This window comes from Betta splendens, chromosome 1 (genome assembly GCF_900634795.4).
Source record: "Betta splendens chromosome 1, fBetSpl5.4, whole genome shotgun sequence".
In the NCBI taxonomy this organism is placed as follows: domain Eukaryota; kingdom Metazoa; phylum Chordata; class Actinopteri; order Anabantiformes; family Osphronemidae; genus Betta; species Betta splendens.
In genome coordinates, this window is record NC_040881.3 from 13,061,582 (window position 1) to 13,081,680 (window position 20,099).

General features: G+C 39.0%; 1 protein-coding gene across 1 annotated transcript in view; it reads left to right on the forward strand.

Annotated features, from left to right (window-relative positions):
- The first annotated feature begins 1,678 nt into the window (after nucleotides 1–1,678).
- Nucleotides 1,679–20,099, forward strand: part of tusc3 (tumor suppressor candidate 3) — a 44,940-nt gene continuing 26,519 nt past the window's right edge. The window contains exon 1 of the mRNA XM_029150321.2: nucleotides 1,679–1,823. Coding sequence (XP_029006154.1) covers nucleotides 1,719–1,823 — 105 coding nt within the window. The 5' untranslated portion in view covers nucleotides 1,679–1,718. The remainder of the gene's footprint in view (nucleotides 1,824–20,099) is intronic.

A 20,099-nucleotide genomic window follows, 5' to 3' on the forward strand; every position in this document is an offset into this window, starting at 1 on the left:
ATAGTGGCATCCATTAACCCCCAAGTAACAAGCTCTGCTGTTTGGACAAACCAATTTTAGATTCCAATAAATATTATTATTTTACAAAATATTATGCTTTTTATGTTTTATGTGAGCACCAAATCACCAAACCAAACTTCAACACAAGTTTCTGATTCTGATTAACTTATTAGATAATCAGTGCTGGCTATAATCCTACTTTCCCAGCTGTAGTCTGCAGAGCATCTTATTACCTTAAAATGTGAGGAAGCAATGTGAGAAATCCTGCACCAGTCCCTGTGAATCTGGGAGTGTGTCCACGAATGAGTTCCTTTAGAGCGAATGAAGTGTGGTTTAACAATACTGCCACATGTACTGATTGTTTCACGGTGCACTGGCTTTAATATTCCAACATGCGTTTCATTCCTGCTCTGTGTGCGCATGTCTGCGTGTGCGCAAAGTACAGCACTTTCATACATAAATAATCTTCATTGGTCCCTCATGTTAATTTATTTGTTCAAGTGAATAGTCTTCTTTTGGCTTCTCTTCTTCATCTGTAACTTTCTCAAAGAAGCCGGACCTCACAGACGCTGGATGAATCCATTCTCACCGGCTGTTTTACTGTAACTTGTCAGCTGACCGTTCATCATATCATCTACCTCAATGCCCAGTTACCGTATACTGATTTTGTATCTGGTGTTTTACTTTTTTCTCTGCTGCTTATGGGGTTGAGCACGCGCACACACACACACACACACACACACACACACACACACACACACAAGCATGCACTTAAACTCAAAGCAACATTCATATAAGATTAAGAATTAGAAAACCTTTAATAGGAGAATAACTTAGGAGAAGAGACAAAGGGCCTTTTTTCCTTAGAGAGAGTGAATGCATTAAAGTAAACTAGATTAGATACTCTCTTTCTCCCCTCATTCAAGAATTATGAAATAATGACAAATGGACACAGCACTTATTGGAGTCTTTTTTACAATCCATAGTGATTTAGTAGTATTTGTTAGTTTTTGTTAGTTAAGTGCAGTAAGAGAAGCAGAGCCATAGCTCAAAGTGAGACCTTATAGCACGAGGGACATATGCATATGGTTTATTGGCATTATTTTAGAGTAGGTCTGTCATGTGAGACTCACAACACAGACACACGAATTGAATTGAAAGGTGATGATTTTACTTACTGCTGTAGTAGCAGGTGGGGAGAGTCACATTAGAGTACACTATGCACTATGATTATGTGTTTGTATAATGTTGTGATCGCCTAACTGAAGTAAATTGTTTGATCTAAAATCATGCTCAGGAGAAAGGCTCAGTCAAACTAATGTGAAAGAAATTCAGGGTAGCACGTGTGGAGTCTGATTTGACTTAGTTAACCTCCTTATATTATTATTTATTTAAAAGTTTGGACTAAATTGTTTGTTGAGACTTTTTGTTCTTGTTTCATCAGTATGTTATTTTATTAATACATCCTTTATATCAGAACACAAAAAGTAAAGTCTAATAAAGCTATCTTATAGGTACTGTTGCATAAAAGTTATAAAAGGTCTGCCCTCTACGTCTAAATAGTCATTTGTGTAGCCGACGCGTTTAACTCTGCTTAAAAAAACTACAAACCCCAGACGCGTCCGCGTTTCACGCTTCATGCGTCTTTACGCTGATTGGTCGACGCGCAGAGCAATAATTGGCGCAGACGTGTCCTGCAGTCAGAGCATCCTTCCGTCATGGCGTCGGTTTTGGTTAAGTCCTCCAGCAACCTGCCAGTTCTCCTTGTTTTCTCCCTTGTTTTGCTATGCCTGCCGCCCGGGGGAGGTCAAAAGAAGAAGGAGGTAACTCTCTGGCCGTTTTAACGGCGTTGCTAACGTATTGTTGTGTTTAAAGGAAAGAGATGCGCATGTCGGATGTGCTGCACTGCGTTAAGCTAGTCGTGGCTACTTAGAATGAACAGGAAATAAGCCAGAGCTCTGCTTTTCTAGTCTTGTGAAATAATAAGCTAGCTGGTTTAATTTATGCAGAACATTAAAACAAGTTGTAGTTGACGTTTTGTAGAGATCAGACTTACTCGCTTTTTGCCCATAGCGAACCCACATACGTAGCTAGCTAACCGGCTAAAATTTGTTCTAACGTTATTGTAAAGCTTAGTATTTGGGAACTCTTCTATTAAAACTATCTACGTGTTGACTCTAATACTCGTACGCTGTTTTGCATGTAGCTTCGGTGGTGTCAAGCGTTTTATTTTGGTGCCAGTGAAGCAGGACGTGATGTGTTCCACGCATGTAGCTTAATGTGTTTGCTTAGCAGCAATATGTCATTGCATATTAAACAGTTTGGATGAAATGCGTGTTTATAATCATAGTTCGGCCAAGTACAAATACACAGTGTGGACCATACTGTATGCTTTACTGGCAGCACCTTTAGCCTACTAGCGGAACAAGGTTCATCTGCTAATTTGAGGTTCAGATTTGAATCTTAAATGATCAGTGTTTATTGCACACCCTTTAAAAACCTTATTGTGGACCATGCGCATTGCGCAAAGTGAGAGGACAATTGTTATTTTTTTCACCCATCATCAGCAGCAGCATCAACTATCAACTTTGCATATTAATAGAAAATAAATTGAAATTGTGGTTGTGATTATTTAATGTATGTAAAATTGAATGCAGCAATGAAATATAATTATGTAAACTAATTGGTGAACAAAGAGCTAAGTGAAGAAGGTCAGGAGTACAACTGGATGTAAAAGCATTTGCAGTGGGCTGTAATGCTATATCCCTCACCTAATGTTTTGAAAGATAAGTCTTAGGTTTAGTGCTCATTAGTGCACACTTATTTGTATTCCTTTTATTTAAACATTTTACCCATGGATTGTCTACTGACATCAGTGCTTATTTTGAGTAGTGCCTTGGTTCATATTCATAAAAGTACACCAGGAAGGTGTTCATTATTGCCAGAATGTTCTGTTCAGCAGCGAACAGCTCAAGGACGCATACTCTAAATTATCTTGTAGAGTATGTGTCCACTCTCTAAGTGACACAGAGAGCCTTTATATGTCTTGGCCAGCTAAGTGATACAAAGGTTCTCTGCCAATGAGGCATCTGTCTTTAAAACCTTTTTATTACAACTAATTTGTCTACTTGACTTTCAACCTTACTCTATCTTGTTTCAATGATTTTGTTCTAAGTATTAGTCAGGCACAGACATGCATTTTCCTCAGCCGCAGTAAAATTTTTACAGGGTTTTAATGAACTTTTCCACCCTGAGGCAATGGCAGATGGAGGAAAAACCTCTTTTTTAGGTGGAGATGGACATAATAGGGAAGGAACATTTTGTCTCTGTCAGCATTTTGTATGTCATTTCATCCTTTAACTCTAAACATGTGCTGCTACTAATTAATAATAACTGGTCTCACATCTTGATGTATTTCAGCCCAAAGTTATTTTTCTAAGCTTTTTGTATATTTCTGTATCTTGTATCTTCTAAGACTTTTGTCTTGTTCCTTCTCCTTAGTAGATGCTATTTTTAGAAAAAAAATAAATAAAATTCATATTTACTGTGTACATTTTTATGGGGGGGCAATAATACAAGCTGTCCTTTTAAAATACTCCTACATAGTGTTTGCCCTGCCATCTGCAATTTCATTCTGTAGTTTGTGGAGCTAGAAAAGACCGATATTAACAAGATAGTTAATAATCCAGAATGTGACAGATGGTGAGAAAGACATAAATTAAAATAAATAAAAAGTTGGGGCAGCAGTGCCAGACTCTATCCTTCTTAAATCTTGCTGTATGCCCCCAAGGGAGAGGAAGAAATAGTCATGCGGAATAGGAATATTTATATCCCTTCAATACCTCCTCGTTCATCACCTGCTAGATATTATATCTAGCTTGTGTTGTGTTTCTGTCTTAAGGCTGACGACAGCACAAAGAAAGAACCAATGTAAGCATTTCCTGTAGTAGTATGGAGTCAGGGGAGGTAAAGCAAGAGGGGGGGGGGGGGCACAGTGCAGCGTGTCTAAGGCAGAGAGAATTATATATCTAGAGAGTTATCTATCTATAGAGAGATAGAGATTGCAAAGTAGTGAACTTGCTACCACACCCAGGGACCAGCCTAATAAGACTATTGGAATAATAAGAGCTTGCTAGCTCTGCACACGCAGGTGCAATAAACTACAGATAGGCCCTTCAGGGCATAACCTAAGCCACTTGCTGAGTGTGGACTGAAGGTGGACACTCTGTAAGCACTATTGACTTAGTTTCTTTTCTGACCTTTTCATGTTATAATAAACTGTAGTGTAGTCTTCTGGCATTATGCCAGAATATGTGTTTTAGACCCAGATTTACAAAGCATAGTTATACACTGTTTAAAGGGAAACACTTTCTTATCACAGTATAAGACCAGCCCGTAACTCGTATCCTTCTTAAGTTTTGAGTCTTGCTTGTGATGTCTGTCCCCAGCAAGATGTACTAGGCTCAGCCCAATTGGGTTGCATGGTTGCTTGGGTTGTAGAACTGGTTATTATGGTGTGGCGTCCACAACGCAGCAGATGCTCTTATCTGAAGAAAGTGTAGTGTGGGTTTGACTAACCCACACTACACAGATGTAGTTTGAAGAATTTATCACGATTTCTTTAGATGTCAACTTTCTAAGGACCTTTTTGAATTGTTTTAGTTCTGGGCATTCTCATTATTTGGATGGATTCACATTGAGAAAAGTTACACTATTTCAGAGCAGTAAACTTACTAATAACATACATTATGCACTTTCATTTCCAGCATGTGCTAAACGTTAATGTAAACAGTGCCGTTGGTGTTTGTCTTGATGCCACTAGACTAAAGCTAATGTAGATGTGGTTTGTAGTTAAATAATTGTATTGTAGTTGCCTTTCATGCAGATGCGGCTTAGTCCTCCTTCACTGTGATATAAACCAGCTAATAGCACCCTCTGTAAATGAGCGCCTGTTATCACACTGTCAGAACCCAGGGTTTCATTTCCTTATTTTGTCACCACGCTGTGTAGGTGCTGGTGTCAGAGAGTGTAGATGATGAACAATGTTTGTTCTGCATAAGTGCAACTGTGTGTTAGTGATAGTTATTTGTCTAATACCAGGCGTCATACTGCGCTCTCTACAGCTTCTGTGCTGCCTGTTTTTCCTTTTGCACCAAGTCTGTGTCTCATAGAGAGAACTCCTTTTTATTGATTCTTTGACTTGTATTTCTTTTTTTTCCTGACGGCTCCACTTCTCTGCTTGTCCTTTAGACTCTACTTGTCTACTTCTTCTCATCAGAATAAATGCTAATATTTAAGGCTTCAACAGAGATAAATTGTCTGTCCAACTCTTTTTCCCTTGTGTGTTGCCAATGCAGCGCAAACTGCAGCTAAAAAGCAGCCCTAACGGCGCCAAATGTTGTGCAGTGAAATGTTTCAGCGTTCTCTCAGTGAATTCAGGGGTGATTTGTTTGGATCTTGCTCATTAGCCATAGTCATCTGAATTATTGATGCAGTAGTGTCAGGCCTGTTTTCCCAATGACTGATGGCCTGTGTTCCTAAGTCATTTTCCTCTTCTGTTATTTTCCCCCCTCTCCCCCTCACCAACATAACTAATTTTCTGAGTGGCAACAGCATTTCCATCTCCTATTCTCAATCCCCTTATCCAGCTCTTTCCCCTTCCTTGTTAGCCTTCAGCAAGCCTTCTCTGTACACCTTTGACATTTCTATAATTATGAGGTGTTGTTAAATTATCTGTTTCCTTTTACCACGTTCCAGAGTTGTCCCTTTACCCGTGTCCTCCTTGCTTTCTTCTTGCCTCCCTTTGTACCTCCTTCCTCACTCCTTTGCCATTTTCCTGACATTTCTGAGGCTAATTTCTTGGCCAGCCCTGTCAAATATGAGAGGAGTGCGGGGCGTTTCTTTGTTGCTGTGAACATTAATTTCTCAGTGCCTTTCATCTGAGGTGTAGGAATGTTCTCCTTCTGAAATGCCTTTCTTTGTTTTGCTTAGTTTGCCATGGAGTCAGTTATTTACTGAATCAGGTCTTAAATCACTTACTCTGAAAAAGTTGAGGCAGCCACCATTCAATCAGTTAGTGCTCTGATCATATCCATAAATGTGACATGGTTACATACATCACATGTGTTACTTACCCTCTACTACCAACTAAAAGTCTGCCATGCTTTTTAATAGGTCATAGCTTTCATTTATCAAGCCATTCAAACACACATTCACTCACTCTCACTGACATTTTCATGTTAAGTCATCTTGTCGGGTTCGCTTTGTAAATATAGGCAGCTGCTCGTACTATTTGTGACCTTATGTCACATTCATAACATAGTGAGCTTTCAGTCTGCTGTGACTTTAATGGATGTAGTGCTACAGTTGTACTTGTAAGGAAGTTAGTAGATTTCCTTCGTGGCCTATTCCTCATTGGCAGGAGCTTCCTGTTACTCATATTTTTAGGTTTGTGTGCTAAATGCCTTTTTTAAACCCCAGGTCAGGTCACTGTACAGTAACAGCAGCTCTAAAACATTCTACGACGTCTTCTACAACCAAGGTATCGCTCTTCTGTTAGAAAGTCTAGTGAAGATCAAGTTTTAGCTTTCTACAAGGCAGCATGGTGTCTTCTGCTAGGATGATAGCTGAATGAACATGTTGAAATTGCAGATTTACACATTTTACAATAAGGGTTGAACAACTGCACCTACACTAATAAAGACCATCCTTATTTTGATCATCTCAACGCAACTGAGTTGACCAATGAAGTTGTGCCAAGTGGTGTATGCAAAAACAGTCTATACTAGCAAACAAAAAGCTTGAATTGTAGTCAGCAGCCTTTTGATATGCTTCAAGGTTTTCATTTCATTTTCATTTCAAATCAAAACTGTGGCCCTCGAGGACCAAGATTGACAGCCCTGCTTTATTTCATCTGTGCCAAACATGGTGTTTCTACTATAGTTAATAGTTTATCAGTAATTCGAAGCAATTTCACACACTATACTCAATATTATTGTTTTCCAACTATTTTGTGCCAGAAAGCTTTTGGTTGCTGAAGAATGTAGCTGCTAATGATTGCTGTACCTTTTTTTATGTCCATTAATCCCTACCTCTTTTCATCACTGTTTATCTCCAGAGGTAATTGCTGTCACACTCTCCTATTCTTTGTTTTCAGTCACATACTTTTCTTTTGTAATTTCCCTTCTTTATTCAACTTTCCTCGCATGTCCTCTATGCCTGTACCCGTTCTCTCTTTTGCTTCCGCCTCCTGTTTGCCTTCCCGTACGCTCCGGCAGTGACAGGCCTTGCTATGGCTGATACGGGGTGCCACATTATCCCAGTGTGTGAGTGTGTGCATGCTCATGCCCGTCTGAGAATGTGTGTTTGTTTGTCTGTCTGGCTTATGGCTGATAAGACGTCACAGACTTATCCTCCCAGGCAGTCTTGTGTCGCTGTGACAGTTCACAGGCCACACACACATGGAAAACACACAACTACACATTAACACATACGCACTTACATATACAGTTATGACTGTGTGCTGGTTTGTTGGATTGGAGCCTAATAGTGGCACATTTCCTAGTGCTGTGTACCATAGCTGTGTGTGCATGCGTTCGTGATTGTGTGTTTGTGACTGATATCTGATACTCTTTTATTAGACTCTCAGTCTTTCAGTTTCACTGGCAGAAAGCCTGTTAACATCGTGCATGGAGCTAAAGACTGTTGTGGGCATCTTTTGTATTTTGTCTTTTTGCATTTCTTTGGTGAAGGCGCCGCCACAAAACTGCCTTATTGAAAGTGTTTGTCTTGAGGGCTAGTACTGAAAATTAGGAGGTAGGGAAAGACAGATGGGACATTTCTTATGTCTTGTCTGTGTTTGACCTGAAGACCGGGCTCTTTTGCCTACATAAAATCCATGTTGGGCAAAGCCACACCAAGAAGTAATCAAACCTGTTATGAATTATTAAATTATGTTAACATAGCCTTTGAAAAGCATTTATTTGTCCAGGGAATGTCAAATAATCACCACCGTCTTTCTAGCTCCTATCCTTCCTGTCATCAGCTCAGTCAAACACAGTCACACCTGGGAGACTTGGGTGCAGTATAATAGATAAAACTGAGAAAAAGTGTCTTTAACCTTTAGGCTTTGACGGTTGTCAGAACAGAAAAATGCATTTAATAGTAAAAGTCCCAAGAGCGAAAGATTGAAAAGTTATCATATTTTTTCTATGTGGTTGCATTGAAATGTATTATAAATTACAGTTTTTTTAATTCCTAGTTATAGAAGGAGAAGTTATCGTGTACTCTGCACACGTACACGCCCATGGAGCAATGCCGTAATATAGTGATGAACTGAAGCCGTTTAACCTGAAGTTGTAGTTAGGATTAATATTAAATGCCACTTGGTATCAGACTTGGTCTTTTACCTGTGCCTCCCAATTTCTTATATTTACTGATGATCTTTTTCTCTCCCTTGGTTGTTTTTGCTATTTAATATTATACTTTTTTAAACATGATGTTATTGGAATGAGGGCAACCAAGTAGAACAGGCTATTATTTTCATTGATTTAAATTTTGTGTTTTTGATATTTGTAGGGACATTTTTTTTATTACATTTCATTCATTACATTACATTTTTATAATAATATAATATTTTTAAATGGTAGATATTCATTTGTGGTGATACTCAATAATAAGCATTCAAAAACAGATTCTGAAACCCCATTATTTCTTCAGTAGGGTGTTTAAACATTAAATTGACCCGAGCTATTTTTCTTTTTCTACATAGTGTCAAAGTTGAGGAATTGAGTAATGACAACAAGTAAAGCAGGTTGTCTTGATGAACTAAGACAAGGTATGCACCACATCACATTGGCCTGTACATAAGTATAGTAAGTAAGTTTTGATAACGTAAATCTAAAATTAATCATGAACAGTAATAGCTGAGCCTGAGTCCACCTGTTTTCTCCAAGGGGGATAAGGAAGGTTCTTTGAACTTCGACTGACACATCATGTCTTTAATGAGGAGCTTGATTTGTGATGATTGTTTTACCCCTTGTTTCAACTCAGCAACTGGTGGTCACTCCCCTTCCCAGCTGTTCAGATTATTGACCAACCAATTAGTCGCACCCGCCGAGCTCAGAACACCATCTGATTAGTGCTGCTAGCTCACTATCTCCCTTGTGAGACTGACACCACTTTGCATTTGGCCAGAACAAGTAACATTATGGAGTATGCTACAGTCTATACGGCCTCATTCAGAGGTCTTTGTCGTGGGCCAAAGCATTAATGCTTGTTTTTTTTCCAGGCAAAAGACAGTTCTTTTCTCTAATGGCTTTATTACTGCCTCATTCTGAAATCAGTTCTTTAGTCATTCTGACAGCCCACTGAGCTGCAACTGCCTCATCAGACCAGGGTTGTGATAAAATGTCAGCACACTAGTGGTCATTATGTAAGGATGTCATGTTTCACATTGTCGTCTCTCATCCTAGCTCACTTATGTAAAACCAAAAATCTTAAAATGGATCTCTATGGGTTTGCAGATCCATTGTAAGAGTAACCCATGGAGACATTTTTTAAGTATCTCTTTGAGAAATAGAAAAAAAATGTATAGGTGGGGGCATCCCTGCTGATGTAGCAAATTCCTGTATGTCAGTAATAAATATGGTAAAAAAAATGGTATGACTTTGTGTAGCCAAAAGAGATTGAAGACGTCACTTCACTTATTCCTACACCCAAACCACGTAGGAGTTGCTGCGATCAAGAAATGCCAAAACAACCGGCACCTAAAAGAAGTAGAGTCAAAAAGGCCTGTCCATCAGGGCACGGACGACTCAGCGTCTCGGCAGCAGCTCCCTCCACTACGAGGTAAAAATCAATAAAACAGCAAAAGAAAGGCAGAGAAATTGTGACAAAGTCATTGTGAGGCCGTTTAATTCTGACACTGAAGACGACGACTTGGTCGTGGTTTTAATACACCGAAGGCAGCCGTAGAGAGTGGTCAATTATTTTTGTGGTACGCTGCTGTACTTTTTCTGTTTTTAACCAGCTGTAATAGGCAACATTTGGTTAAAAGTTACAAAAATCTTTGTATAAATATCTCATGTTACAACGTGGACACCTGTGGCTTATAGACAGGTGAGGCCCATATGTGGAAATGAAAAAATAGCTTTAGTAAAATCTATTGGTTCGGCTTAAATTCAGATCAGCTCTATAGCATATAATGAAACTTAACAGACTCTACAGCACGTAAATAAAAACAGGTATGATTAGCCTGTGGAATTTGCTTCTCTCGATGTCTCTTAGAAGTCTCCATTCAACATGAAGTTAGGGGTGACATTAAAAAGCCCAGTGCAAAGTTAATGGTTGGTTGTCGTCTGGCCCTGTGATGTACTGGCGACATATGCTGGGTGAACCCTGCCTCTCGGAAAGATAACTGCAGGGATAGGCTCTGGTATACCCGCAACTAGATTAAGCAATTGAGGTAATGAGTTAGTGAAATTTGTCCTACTAAATGTAAACAAAATTCCTTTTATTTAACCTATATGAGGAGTTAATGTTTGCTGGTTGATAGTCAACTTCACTAAAAAGCTGTGTGATACAGTATTCAGATTGACTGTTTACCTAAGCAGAAGAAAAAAAAATATGATTGCTTATAGAGGCAATTAGGATCACATTAAGCTCCCAGTTAATAGGCACTAATACTAGTGTTAGCTTTCAGAGGCTAATGAGGTAGCATACTAGGCCAATTACACTTGTGATTCTCATATGCTCATATGTGTATTGTGTGTTTGGCCCTGACTTTTACACTTGAAATGATTACTGCAGCAAGATTGGCACAATGTTCGTGCTGAGCAGGTGCATGCAGTCAAATTAAGACAGAGTAAATTGAGGCTTTAGAAGTAAAGGTCACAGCAGTGAGACAGTGTACGGAGGATGCTTGAGAGGGAAAGGAAGCTGACCTTGTAGCAAATTGTTGTTGTTTGAGTCCAAACCCCTCTAATATATTTTCTCAGTAGGTATTGATGCTTTTCCTGGTGGCTGTAGAGGTTTTCACAATTTCACTTACATATGACACTTACACAAAATACATCTTTGCTTCTTTTTTTTATACTACTGCTATGGCAGAGCACACATCAGTTGTACTTAATCAAACACATGGATTCTGTTGTGCATCACTTGTAGCAATTTACAGGCAGCATTATTCCCAAACTACTCTGAGCTACAGTAACATACTAACTGCAGATAAATATGTAGAGCTTGTATGCAGAGATGATTAGGTTATTTCCAGTATAAACTTTGGTTTACTGCATTTTTATATAATGAAGCGGAGTTGAACTGTTTTACATTTTTAGAAAGTTTAGTCGTATCTGGGTACCTGTCAAAGCTGCTTAGGAAACCATGGGCAGTTTTTATTTATTTGATCTATACTTGTTTTGTGTGTTCGTACAGTTAGAGACAGACCCATGTTACATTATAGTAATGTTATTAATATATATTCACCATGGTACTGTAAAGGAGTGTTCATCCATCTAAGCCAGCAGAGTTGCCAGCTAGTCAGTAAAGGGATAGGACTGCCAAAAAAAGCTTAAGGTCTTTGTGCTAAAATGAAGTAAAAGTAAGTAGGTTATTTTATGGGGCAACCATTTTGGCATCAGCTGTAAAGCCAGATTGTTCCTCCCGGAAGTACAGCTGTTAAAATGCTGTAGCGTGTTCACGTTGATATCCTCTCTGTCTGGCATACATTCAAAATGTGCATTAGTTTCATTATTAAAACAATGTCAAGACATCCATAAGTGCTGAACTCATTAATAACACCTACTCTGACCCACTTAAGAATGGTGACGAGGAGGATCCTCATATTCAGAGATGGATAATCAGTTAAAAAATCAGTATAATTGTTAAATCACATTGCTTTATGGCTCGAGCGAAAAAAAAAACAAAAAAACAGAACTAGTGCCACATATTCTTTATAATAGTGTATTTTGAATACGATATCATAAAATTATATTGGTATAAAATGTATAAAAATAAATAATAATAAATAAAATAAGTGTCATCAAACAATATTATAAAAACCTAGAGAGGATGGACAGAAAACCCAAATTCTAATTCCTACTGACAAACACTTTACCTTAGCTCAGAATGAAGACTGACTGTGCTACCTGATTGCCCGACTAGATTAATGGTTGTGTTGTCGAGATCAATTGAGCACTTATTTCTTTCTAATTGTATGTAAAACAGATTCGGGAGTGTTTGGATGTGCATCAAGCTGTGCCTCTCTTTCTGTTTTCTCTGCACTGCTTAATTAAACCTTAAGACCACCGCTAAGTAAGCAGAATGTAAAATCTGGACACTTTTCATTGCTAGATCACATAACTAAGACATATTAATGTTTGTAACGAATAACTTGGAGCTAAGAGATGAACACTTTGAAAGCATTCAGAGCCTTACATGCAAACTCGTGCACTCAGTTTCTTATTTGGTTACTTCTGCGCACTTCAGAGTAAAAGGGAGAGTGAGTTGAGGAAAACATACTTCACTTTATGGTAACTTGCCCTCTATCAATGTGAATTAACCATCTTCAAAGTAAAAAAAAAAACATTTATTCATTTAGTTAGAGAAAATACTATAATGTCCTGTCTAAAGAAACTGCTGCTTTTGCACTGCTTATGCGTTTGCTGCGCTTTCTGGGTTAAATGTGAACAGTTAACTCATACATACATGCAGCAAATGAGATACACACTCTACAGTAAACACTACAGTGGGGATTTTTAGAGTACTAGTACAGTATAGATGGATATGGAGCTAAACGGTCACATACAGATTTCCTTCCTGTAATAAGCGTTACCCTTCTGTTGGCTTTGTTACTGATTTGCAGCTATAATGAGATGTCACTTTAGCAGTCCAAGACATACACATTTAAATTTACTAATGTGAAGACTAATATTATTTTTGCGATATTTTCCTCTCATATCAGTATTATATCTGTCAGTTTCTTTTTCTGTTGGTTTTTTGCTTGTTCCCTCCTGTTTTTCATTTACTTTTCTCCCTCCCTATCTTGCTTTTTATTGACGGATGCAGTAAAGTGACCATATGCTCCCTGAGTGCTTGCGTTGACTCCTTATTATTTTTACAGTAGGACAGGCCCCTTGCCCTTTGTATCCATCTCCAGTTTTTATTTGGATGCTTTTATAACAAAGTCAAACTGCACTGATGCCCCATAAACCCAATTGGAGCTTTGTGCTTTCTCCTGAGAAATGTTACCTTCAAAGACAGGGAAAAGAAAAAATATAGGAGTATAGAAGGGGGAGTGGAGGTCAATTGCACAGGCGCCCCTAATGGGGGAAAGTTAGGACAATTGTAAGGGTCAATGAACTTTAGGGGCTCTCAGAAACCAGCTTTATAAATAATAACAACATTAGCAGTAAGATATTAGCTATGATAAATGTATCTATGAAAGAGAAAAAAGACTAAATTACAGCTTATATCTGTTCTGCTTATATCAAATTACACCTTCTTCTTCCATGTACTGCATGGTAGTCAGTGATTAAAGCAGCAATGTCCTCACGGTCAACGAATCATAAATTCAACCATCAGTAACGAAAAGAAAAGTTTAACAAGGCAAAAAGAGGGAAGAAGGGCCAATAACATCCCGAAATTTTGTTCAGAGATTCCCTTTGCAGTATAATGTTAGCGCTACTTTTACAGCCGACCCTATGTACTGTCCTTGCAGCACATGCACTATGATCTCGCAGCGATCAGAATAAAAACTGCACACAAGGCGTTTGGTTCTTGCATTAGATTACTGTACATTGTAACTGAAAAAACATTTTCTCATAGGGCCCATAACTGCTTGCTGTGCCCCTTGTCAATTGACTAAACAATTAGCTTCAGAAACTGCTACTGGACTAATTTCATTGTGTTCAGTGATAAACTATCTTTTTTGATAGGCTGTTTTGTTTTAATTTGTCAAATAGAAAGAGAAAACCTAAAAATATTTACTCAAAGCCTTTAATGGGCTTAATATGAGGTTATTTACAAGGGTGTTGTTTTAATACGTTGTCAAAATTACACTTGCACCTTCTGACTTCTCTTCAATTTAAGGCTGATGAAACCGCACCACCAAATCATATCATATAAAAGTCTTAGACAGGTGCGCCTGGAAAGGAAATGACTGAAGATTTAAAATGTCGCACCATGTGCCTGGGAGTTCTAAGGAACGGCGGCAATCCGTAAGCAAAATGTAGAAAACAGATAAAGCTTTTAGATATTCTGTAAGCATCACGGAGAGAGGCCCAACTACTGGGACTAATGGGGGCAAGCTATAAAATAAAACAAAACCCACCGAAGGGTGACGGGCAGGAAGACATGTGGACAAAGTCGGGGGAAAATGCATTTATTTCAAATCATTGTTATTAAGCTGATAAGCTGACAAATCCCCACCCAACGTCCCACTGCCAAGTCATAGGCTTTCTACCAATAGCAGATGACTGAGTGAGAAATGCGGTTATGACAAAAAATGAAAACATGTTGCTTTGATTTAGTAGAGGTGAGAGACCGAAACGTAAACACTGACAGATATATTCACTCACACAGAGCTTCGGTGTGATTGCACTGTATGTTTGGTTACATCTCACTGTATCAAGTGTCCTCTCCCAGGTTTTCACTCATTGCCTGTGTGTGTGCGCAAGAAAACAAACAAATTGAGGCCACGATACAAAGGCATGTTTGTATCATGGCTGTTAATGTGGAAAGAACTCATCCTGTTCTCCTGCTCACTTGTCCATCTTCATCATTGTTCTCTAACGGCTCCATTTTTGCCTTCGTCTCTTACCTCTTGTTTTTCCACACAATTGCTCTATCTGTGTTCTTCAGATTAGATCATCCCCCAAAAAAGTATTAACGTCACACATACCTATTGTCCTCATTTAATCCTGAACAAACTCACTAGATTTCTGAGTAACCTTCCTTACTTTTCATTTGTTCTGTCTGCCTGAGTTTTCTGGTTTCTGTGTATGTGTGATATTTTGATTTATCTAAACAATATCCCATCATTATCATAAGGGCACAGTGTTTAATAGAAATGGACATGCAATGTCTTATTTGAAATGTGAGAGAATGTGGTGACGTCCTAGCCAATTTCCAGGATTCCTCCTTTTCAGTTTTGAAAAATCTTTTCATTCACATTAGTGGCGATTGTGACACTGCTCCATACTGCACATGTGTAGCATAACAAAAACTGTTAGTCATGCTCAGCAGTTAGCTGAGTTATTCTTTATGGCCTTACTCCTACACACTGGAACAAAGCATCATAATCATCACTTAGTTTAAAAACACTTTCCTTGCCTCAGAGCATCCTATATTTTAAGTGCTTCGCTTGATACAATAGAAGAAATCTGTGCAATGTACGCCTATATTTTATGCCGTCGTCTTTATCAATTGAACTTCAGCGGCTGACACGCATTTTCATTTCTTTATCCAGAGTGCTTGACTTCAGCATATGTACTGTATCGTGTGTTTATTTTTCTAGACTCCACACTGGACTTTTAAAATGTCATGTTTCATTCACTGCAAGGATCTGGAATAATGTCACCTTTTAATCCTCAGTAGCAGTGGGGGAAATGTTGAGTCGAATGCAAAGTGTTGCATGTGCTTCAACTTTGCAGATAAGTTGCGGTTGTGCATTTGCAGATATGTTTTATTTACTGCAGCGCGAACTGTAATGTCCAGAAGGGATAGAAAGCGAGAAAAGGAATGAACTGAAGGCAAGAAACTGGATGCGTTTTTTCGTCTTGTAAGGTTGAATGCATTTTTTAACAGATTTTCGTTGGTACAGTTGTAATTGTCTGAATGTGAATGTGCAAAAACAAAGCTCTCCACCTCGGACACATCTCCAAACCCGCACACCAGCAAGCTGTAGTTAGTGCAAGTGGCTTGTAGAAGACTAGGGGGGGAAAGCGTACTGAAGGCAAGATGAAAACGATCATCAACAATTCAACAGAGAGTTGCTCAAGCACACTTGGGTTAGAGATGCCTGTCAGCTGCAGCAGAGCTTTGTTGACCCAGGCAGAGGTTGGTGTTGCGTCAGCAGGCTTGTCTCTAATCGTTGAGGCCTAAATTATCAACAGAGTCAGGTGGGCTTTTCAAATGGTGGAGGATACTTGGTGCTGGTGTTTTTTTGTTTTGTGTGTGTGTGTGTGTTTTATTTTTCCCCTTAGCCAAACTTTTTCTGTTGTGCATCATCTTGTCTCAAATCTAAAAGAATCCAGATGACCAATGTACTGTTTCACTTTGTTACGTGTTTCGGTCCACCGAGGCCATTTTCATTACAGATAACGGCAGCAGCGCTGGAAGTGTTTGCTTCTTGAACTTTCTTCCGCTCTCGCTCATGTCCTCACTGCGTTTGCTCTGGGTTTGCACTGTGACTATGATTCAATAACCTCCCTGGCTGATAAACTGAGTGTCCTATAACGCTTCCATAACCTCCCGCTGTGCAGACACGAGTGCATGCGGCAGTTCTGTGTTACACTCAACCTGTTCTTGTCTCTTATTTTCTCTACCATCATCATTTTCTTTCTGTTCTCTGCTTGTTGCACTTCTCCTTGTCAGTTTCCCTTTTGTTTTCCTTTCGATGCTGTACTTGTTAGATCTCTTAATAACTTCATCCTTTTGTGTGTAGATGCTCTGTTAGCGAGACTGTTGCCTTTTTAAAGCAATGTTTATGGAATTTATTGAACCTTTATTCCTTATTTAGCCAGAAATGTAGAAATGACTGGAGGTTAGTGAGATGAAGATAAGAAAATTAAGCTACAGACAATAGAAGCAGGAACTGCTGTAGCTTAATAGAAGAAATAGAATAATGAGAAAAGAGATGCAAATGTGGACCCAGAGGGGTTTAGTTCAGTACGTCTGTCTTTGCTGCCTGCCCCTGTGACCTGCAATGTGTGTGAGAGAGGTCATGGCATTCATAGTGTGCGTAACGGGAAATAAGATGCACAAAGTAGGATATCTACAGACCATTTGTGCCTTTTATTCACACTCACTGGCATGCGCACACTCACACACCCTAGATGTGATTCATTTTAGTGGCCTCTGTGCTCAGTGGGGTAGAAAATAAATGTTTTTAATGGTCCTAGGCTGTTTGGAGGGCTTTCGTATTGTGCATGCATGTGTATGTGGGCTAGGTAAAGTGGGGAGCCATAACTGATGTCTAGGAGTCACTTGAAGGTCCAACATAAGGTATTGAAATGGCCCTGTGTGAAGAAGAAGTGTGTTTTTAACTGCTCTGTAATTTACAGGCATCATTTTGTGTTAATATGTTCTATGGCCACTGATGGTGGCTATATTCACCTCACCTAAAGTGGGACAGAGCTTTTATTTGAGCCTGTAATTGTTAGTGGCAGGTGTTCTAGTTTTAGTTCTCTCTGTAAGGTCGAACTTTAGCCCAGAAATCTCTTGATTTCTCATTTAACTTTGATTAAGGCAAGTATTTGCTATGGCATTGTTTAGATAAGCTTTCACAAAATTTGTTTCCGTCCAGTGTTATTTTTCACCAATATCTTGCATTGATGATGGTAGAGTCTAACTGCTGTTCAAAGCCTTCTCCAGCCCATCCCAAAGATTCTCAATGGGGTTAAGGTCTGGACTCTGTGGTGGCCAATCCATGTGTGAAAATGATGTCTCATGCTCCCTGAACCACGCTTTCACCACATCTGAGCCCAATGAATCCTGGCGTCTTCATCTTGGAATATGCCCGTGCCATCAGGGAGGAAAAAATACATTGATGGAATAATCTGGTCATTCAGTATATTCAGGTAGTCAGTGTCAGCCGACCTCATTCTTTGAGCGCATACTGTTGCTGGATCTACCTGATCAACTGCAGCAACCCCAGATCATCAGGCAGTTTTTTTTTTGGACAATTTTCAAGTGTCCAGTACAGTACACTATCCCCCTGTAAAGTCACTGTTCAGAGGTTGCTGCTTAATTTGTCCTTTTCTTTTTCCACTAATAGTTTGCAGAAACAATGCATACTTGCGCTACTTTTTTTTTCAAGGCATTGTTTATTGCATTTCATTGTTAAACATAGAGGATTAATGTCTGTATATTACATTCTAACACTGTGGGAGACACATCAATATGTTAAGGTACAATGTATGGGTTTACCTTTTATATACCTTCCTCCCACTGCCACATTTTTTTCAGTACCTTATCATTTTTTACACTTCCCTCACAGGTAGACAGTGTCTACATGTAAAACATGACTTAGTCAATGTGCATCATTACTTCCAGCATGACTGGCAACCAGGGCTGACAGCCCTCCTTTTGGGGCTGAGTGCACGCAGGCAAAACTTGGCAGATAGATTAAGACAAAAAGCAAATGTGCACAGAAAGCACTCTTCTAGACTCTGGTTGTGCACAGGCACATGCCTCGTTGTTCCTTTCTCATTATAAGTGGCCCATTTGTACACAATTTTATATTTTCTGAAGTGAACGAGTCCTGCAGATAAAACACTTGTCATATTGCTTTTTGTGTGTGTGTTTTTTTTTCTCACTTTGCCTCATCCTCTTTTGCTTCATCTGTTTTGTTTGTCTTTGCTGATCTTCTTCCGAGGCAGTTTACTGGAGAGATTGAGTCTGCAGCCCTGCCTATGCAATGCTCAGCTATTTAGATACTGTCTACTTAATCCACTGGTTGGGACAGGGCAGTGGGAGGGAAAGACCGAAAAGGAATTGTACACGGTGCTGCTCAGATTGCTATCGTCATCAACACCGTGGGCCTTTAAACTTAAAGGCTGTAAAAAAAATCACTGCAGAATCACAGTCTCAAAAGTCCTACAACTGGTTTCGATTACCCTTTAGCTCAGTGTCTTTCTGCCTAGATGAGATTTGCATGCATAGGTTGGCCAGCATCTGGGAAACATTAGCAAGCAGAAGGTTTTACCGTAGCTGTGAAAGACAGCAGGCTGAGCTGGCTAGTTTGGCAAGACAGTTTAATAACACATTTTTGAAGTAAAGAGTTAATTGGACACAGCTACAGTATTTTAGCAACTTATCCAAAGATATACTAGCAAGTTCAGCATCAGGGCTTTTTAATTTTTTAACGTGGCAAGCAATCTGTCATTCAGCCTAAACATTATTGAAGAAATACATTATAAATATTGCAGAGCCTGCACTGGTAATGTAACATACAAACTGATTCATATGCCACTAGCTAACTTCATGAGTATTTTAGAAATTTTACAATCCAGTCTGTTTTTATGTAACCTTATTATAGCACCTTACTTTTATGTCCCGTTTCACTTAGTTTACCTTTTTGCTAGAATATTTCTTAACTACATGGTAAACACCCTCAAAAAAGACTGATGTAAAGCATGCGAGGATCAGAAAACATTACTGTACATTACATTCCTTTGCATTGTTGTTTCCTATTTAAAGAGTTAAGTAGGAACTTTGCTTGTATTAAAAATGCAGCAGAGACTGAAATCTTCAATGAAAAATACATGACTCTTCACCTCATATTTAATTAGTGTAGTGTAAAACAGTAAAACAGTTTTTGCTGCAGTTTGATCAGTAGAGTTCCTGAAAACTGGTTTTTCATCAGCAGTCTCAGTATTTCGTCATCCATCAGTTCACAGCTCAAGTTTGACTCAAGTGTCCAAATGTGAACATATACACAGTACATTTTTACAGCACAAGGACAACGGGTGTACACAGGCAGTCATACCAAAGCATCATTGCACTCGACTTTGCCATTCTAAGCATTTCAGGGTACTAGCTTACGTGTTTATGTGCACATTTGTGCTGTGTTGCTTACCTTTTTAGGGTTGTGTTGCTGATCCTGTTGTGACCTTTTTAGATGAGGTGATTTAGTCAATATGATACTCCTACAATTTACACACAAACACAACCAAAATCTGAGTGCACTGACGCCTCTAGTTAGCATAGTAGGGGCAGAATCCTTGTAAATAATAGCTAGCTTTGTTGTTCCTTGTTTTTTTAGGCATCCCATTAGACAAAGCAGGCCAGGAGTCAAACCTATTAAAATTCACCTTGCTTTGTATCAGATTTGGACTTTCAACAGAGCCAAGATAGCAACTACCTACTGTAGTCCAATT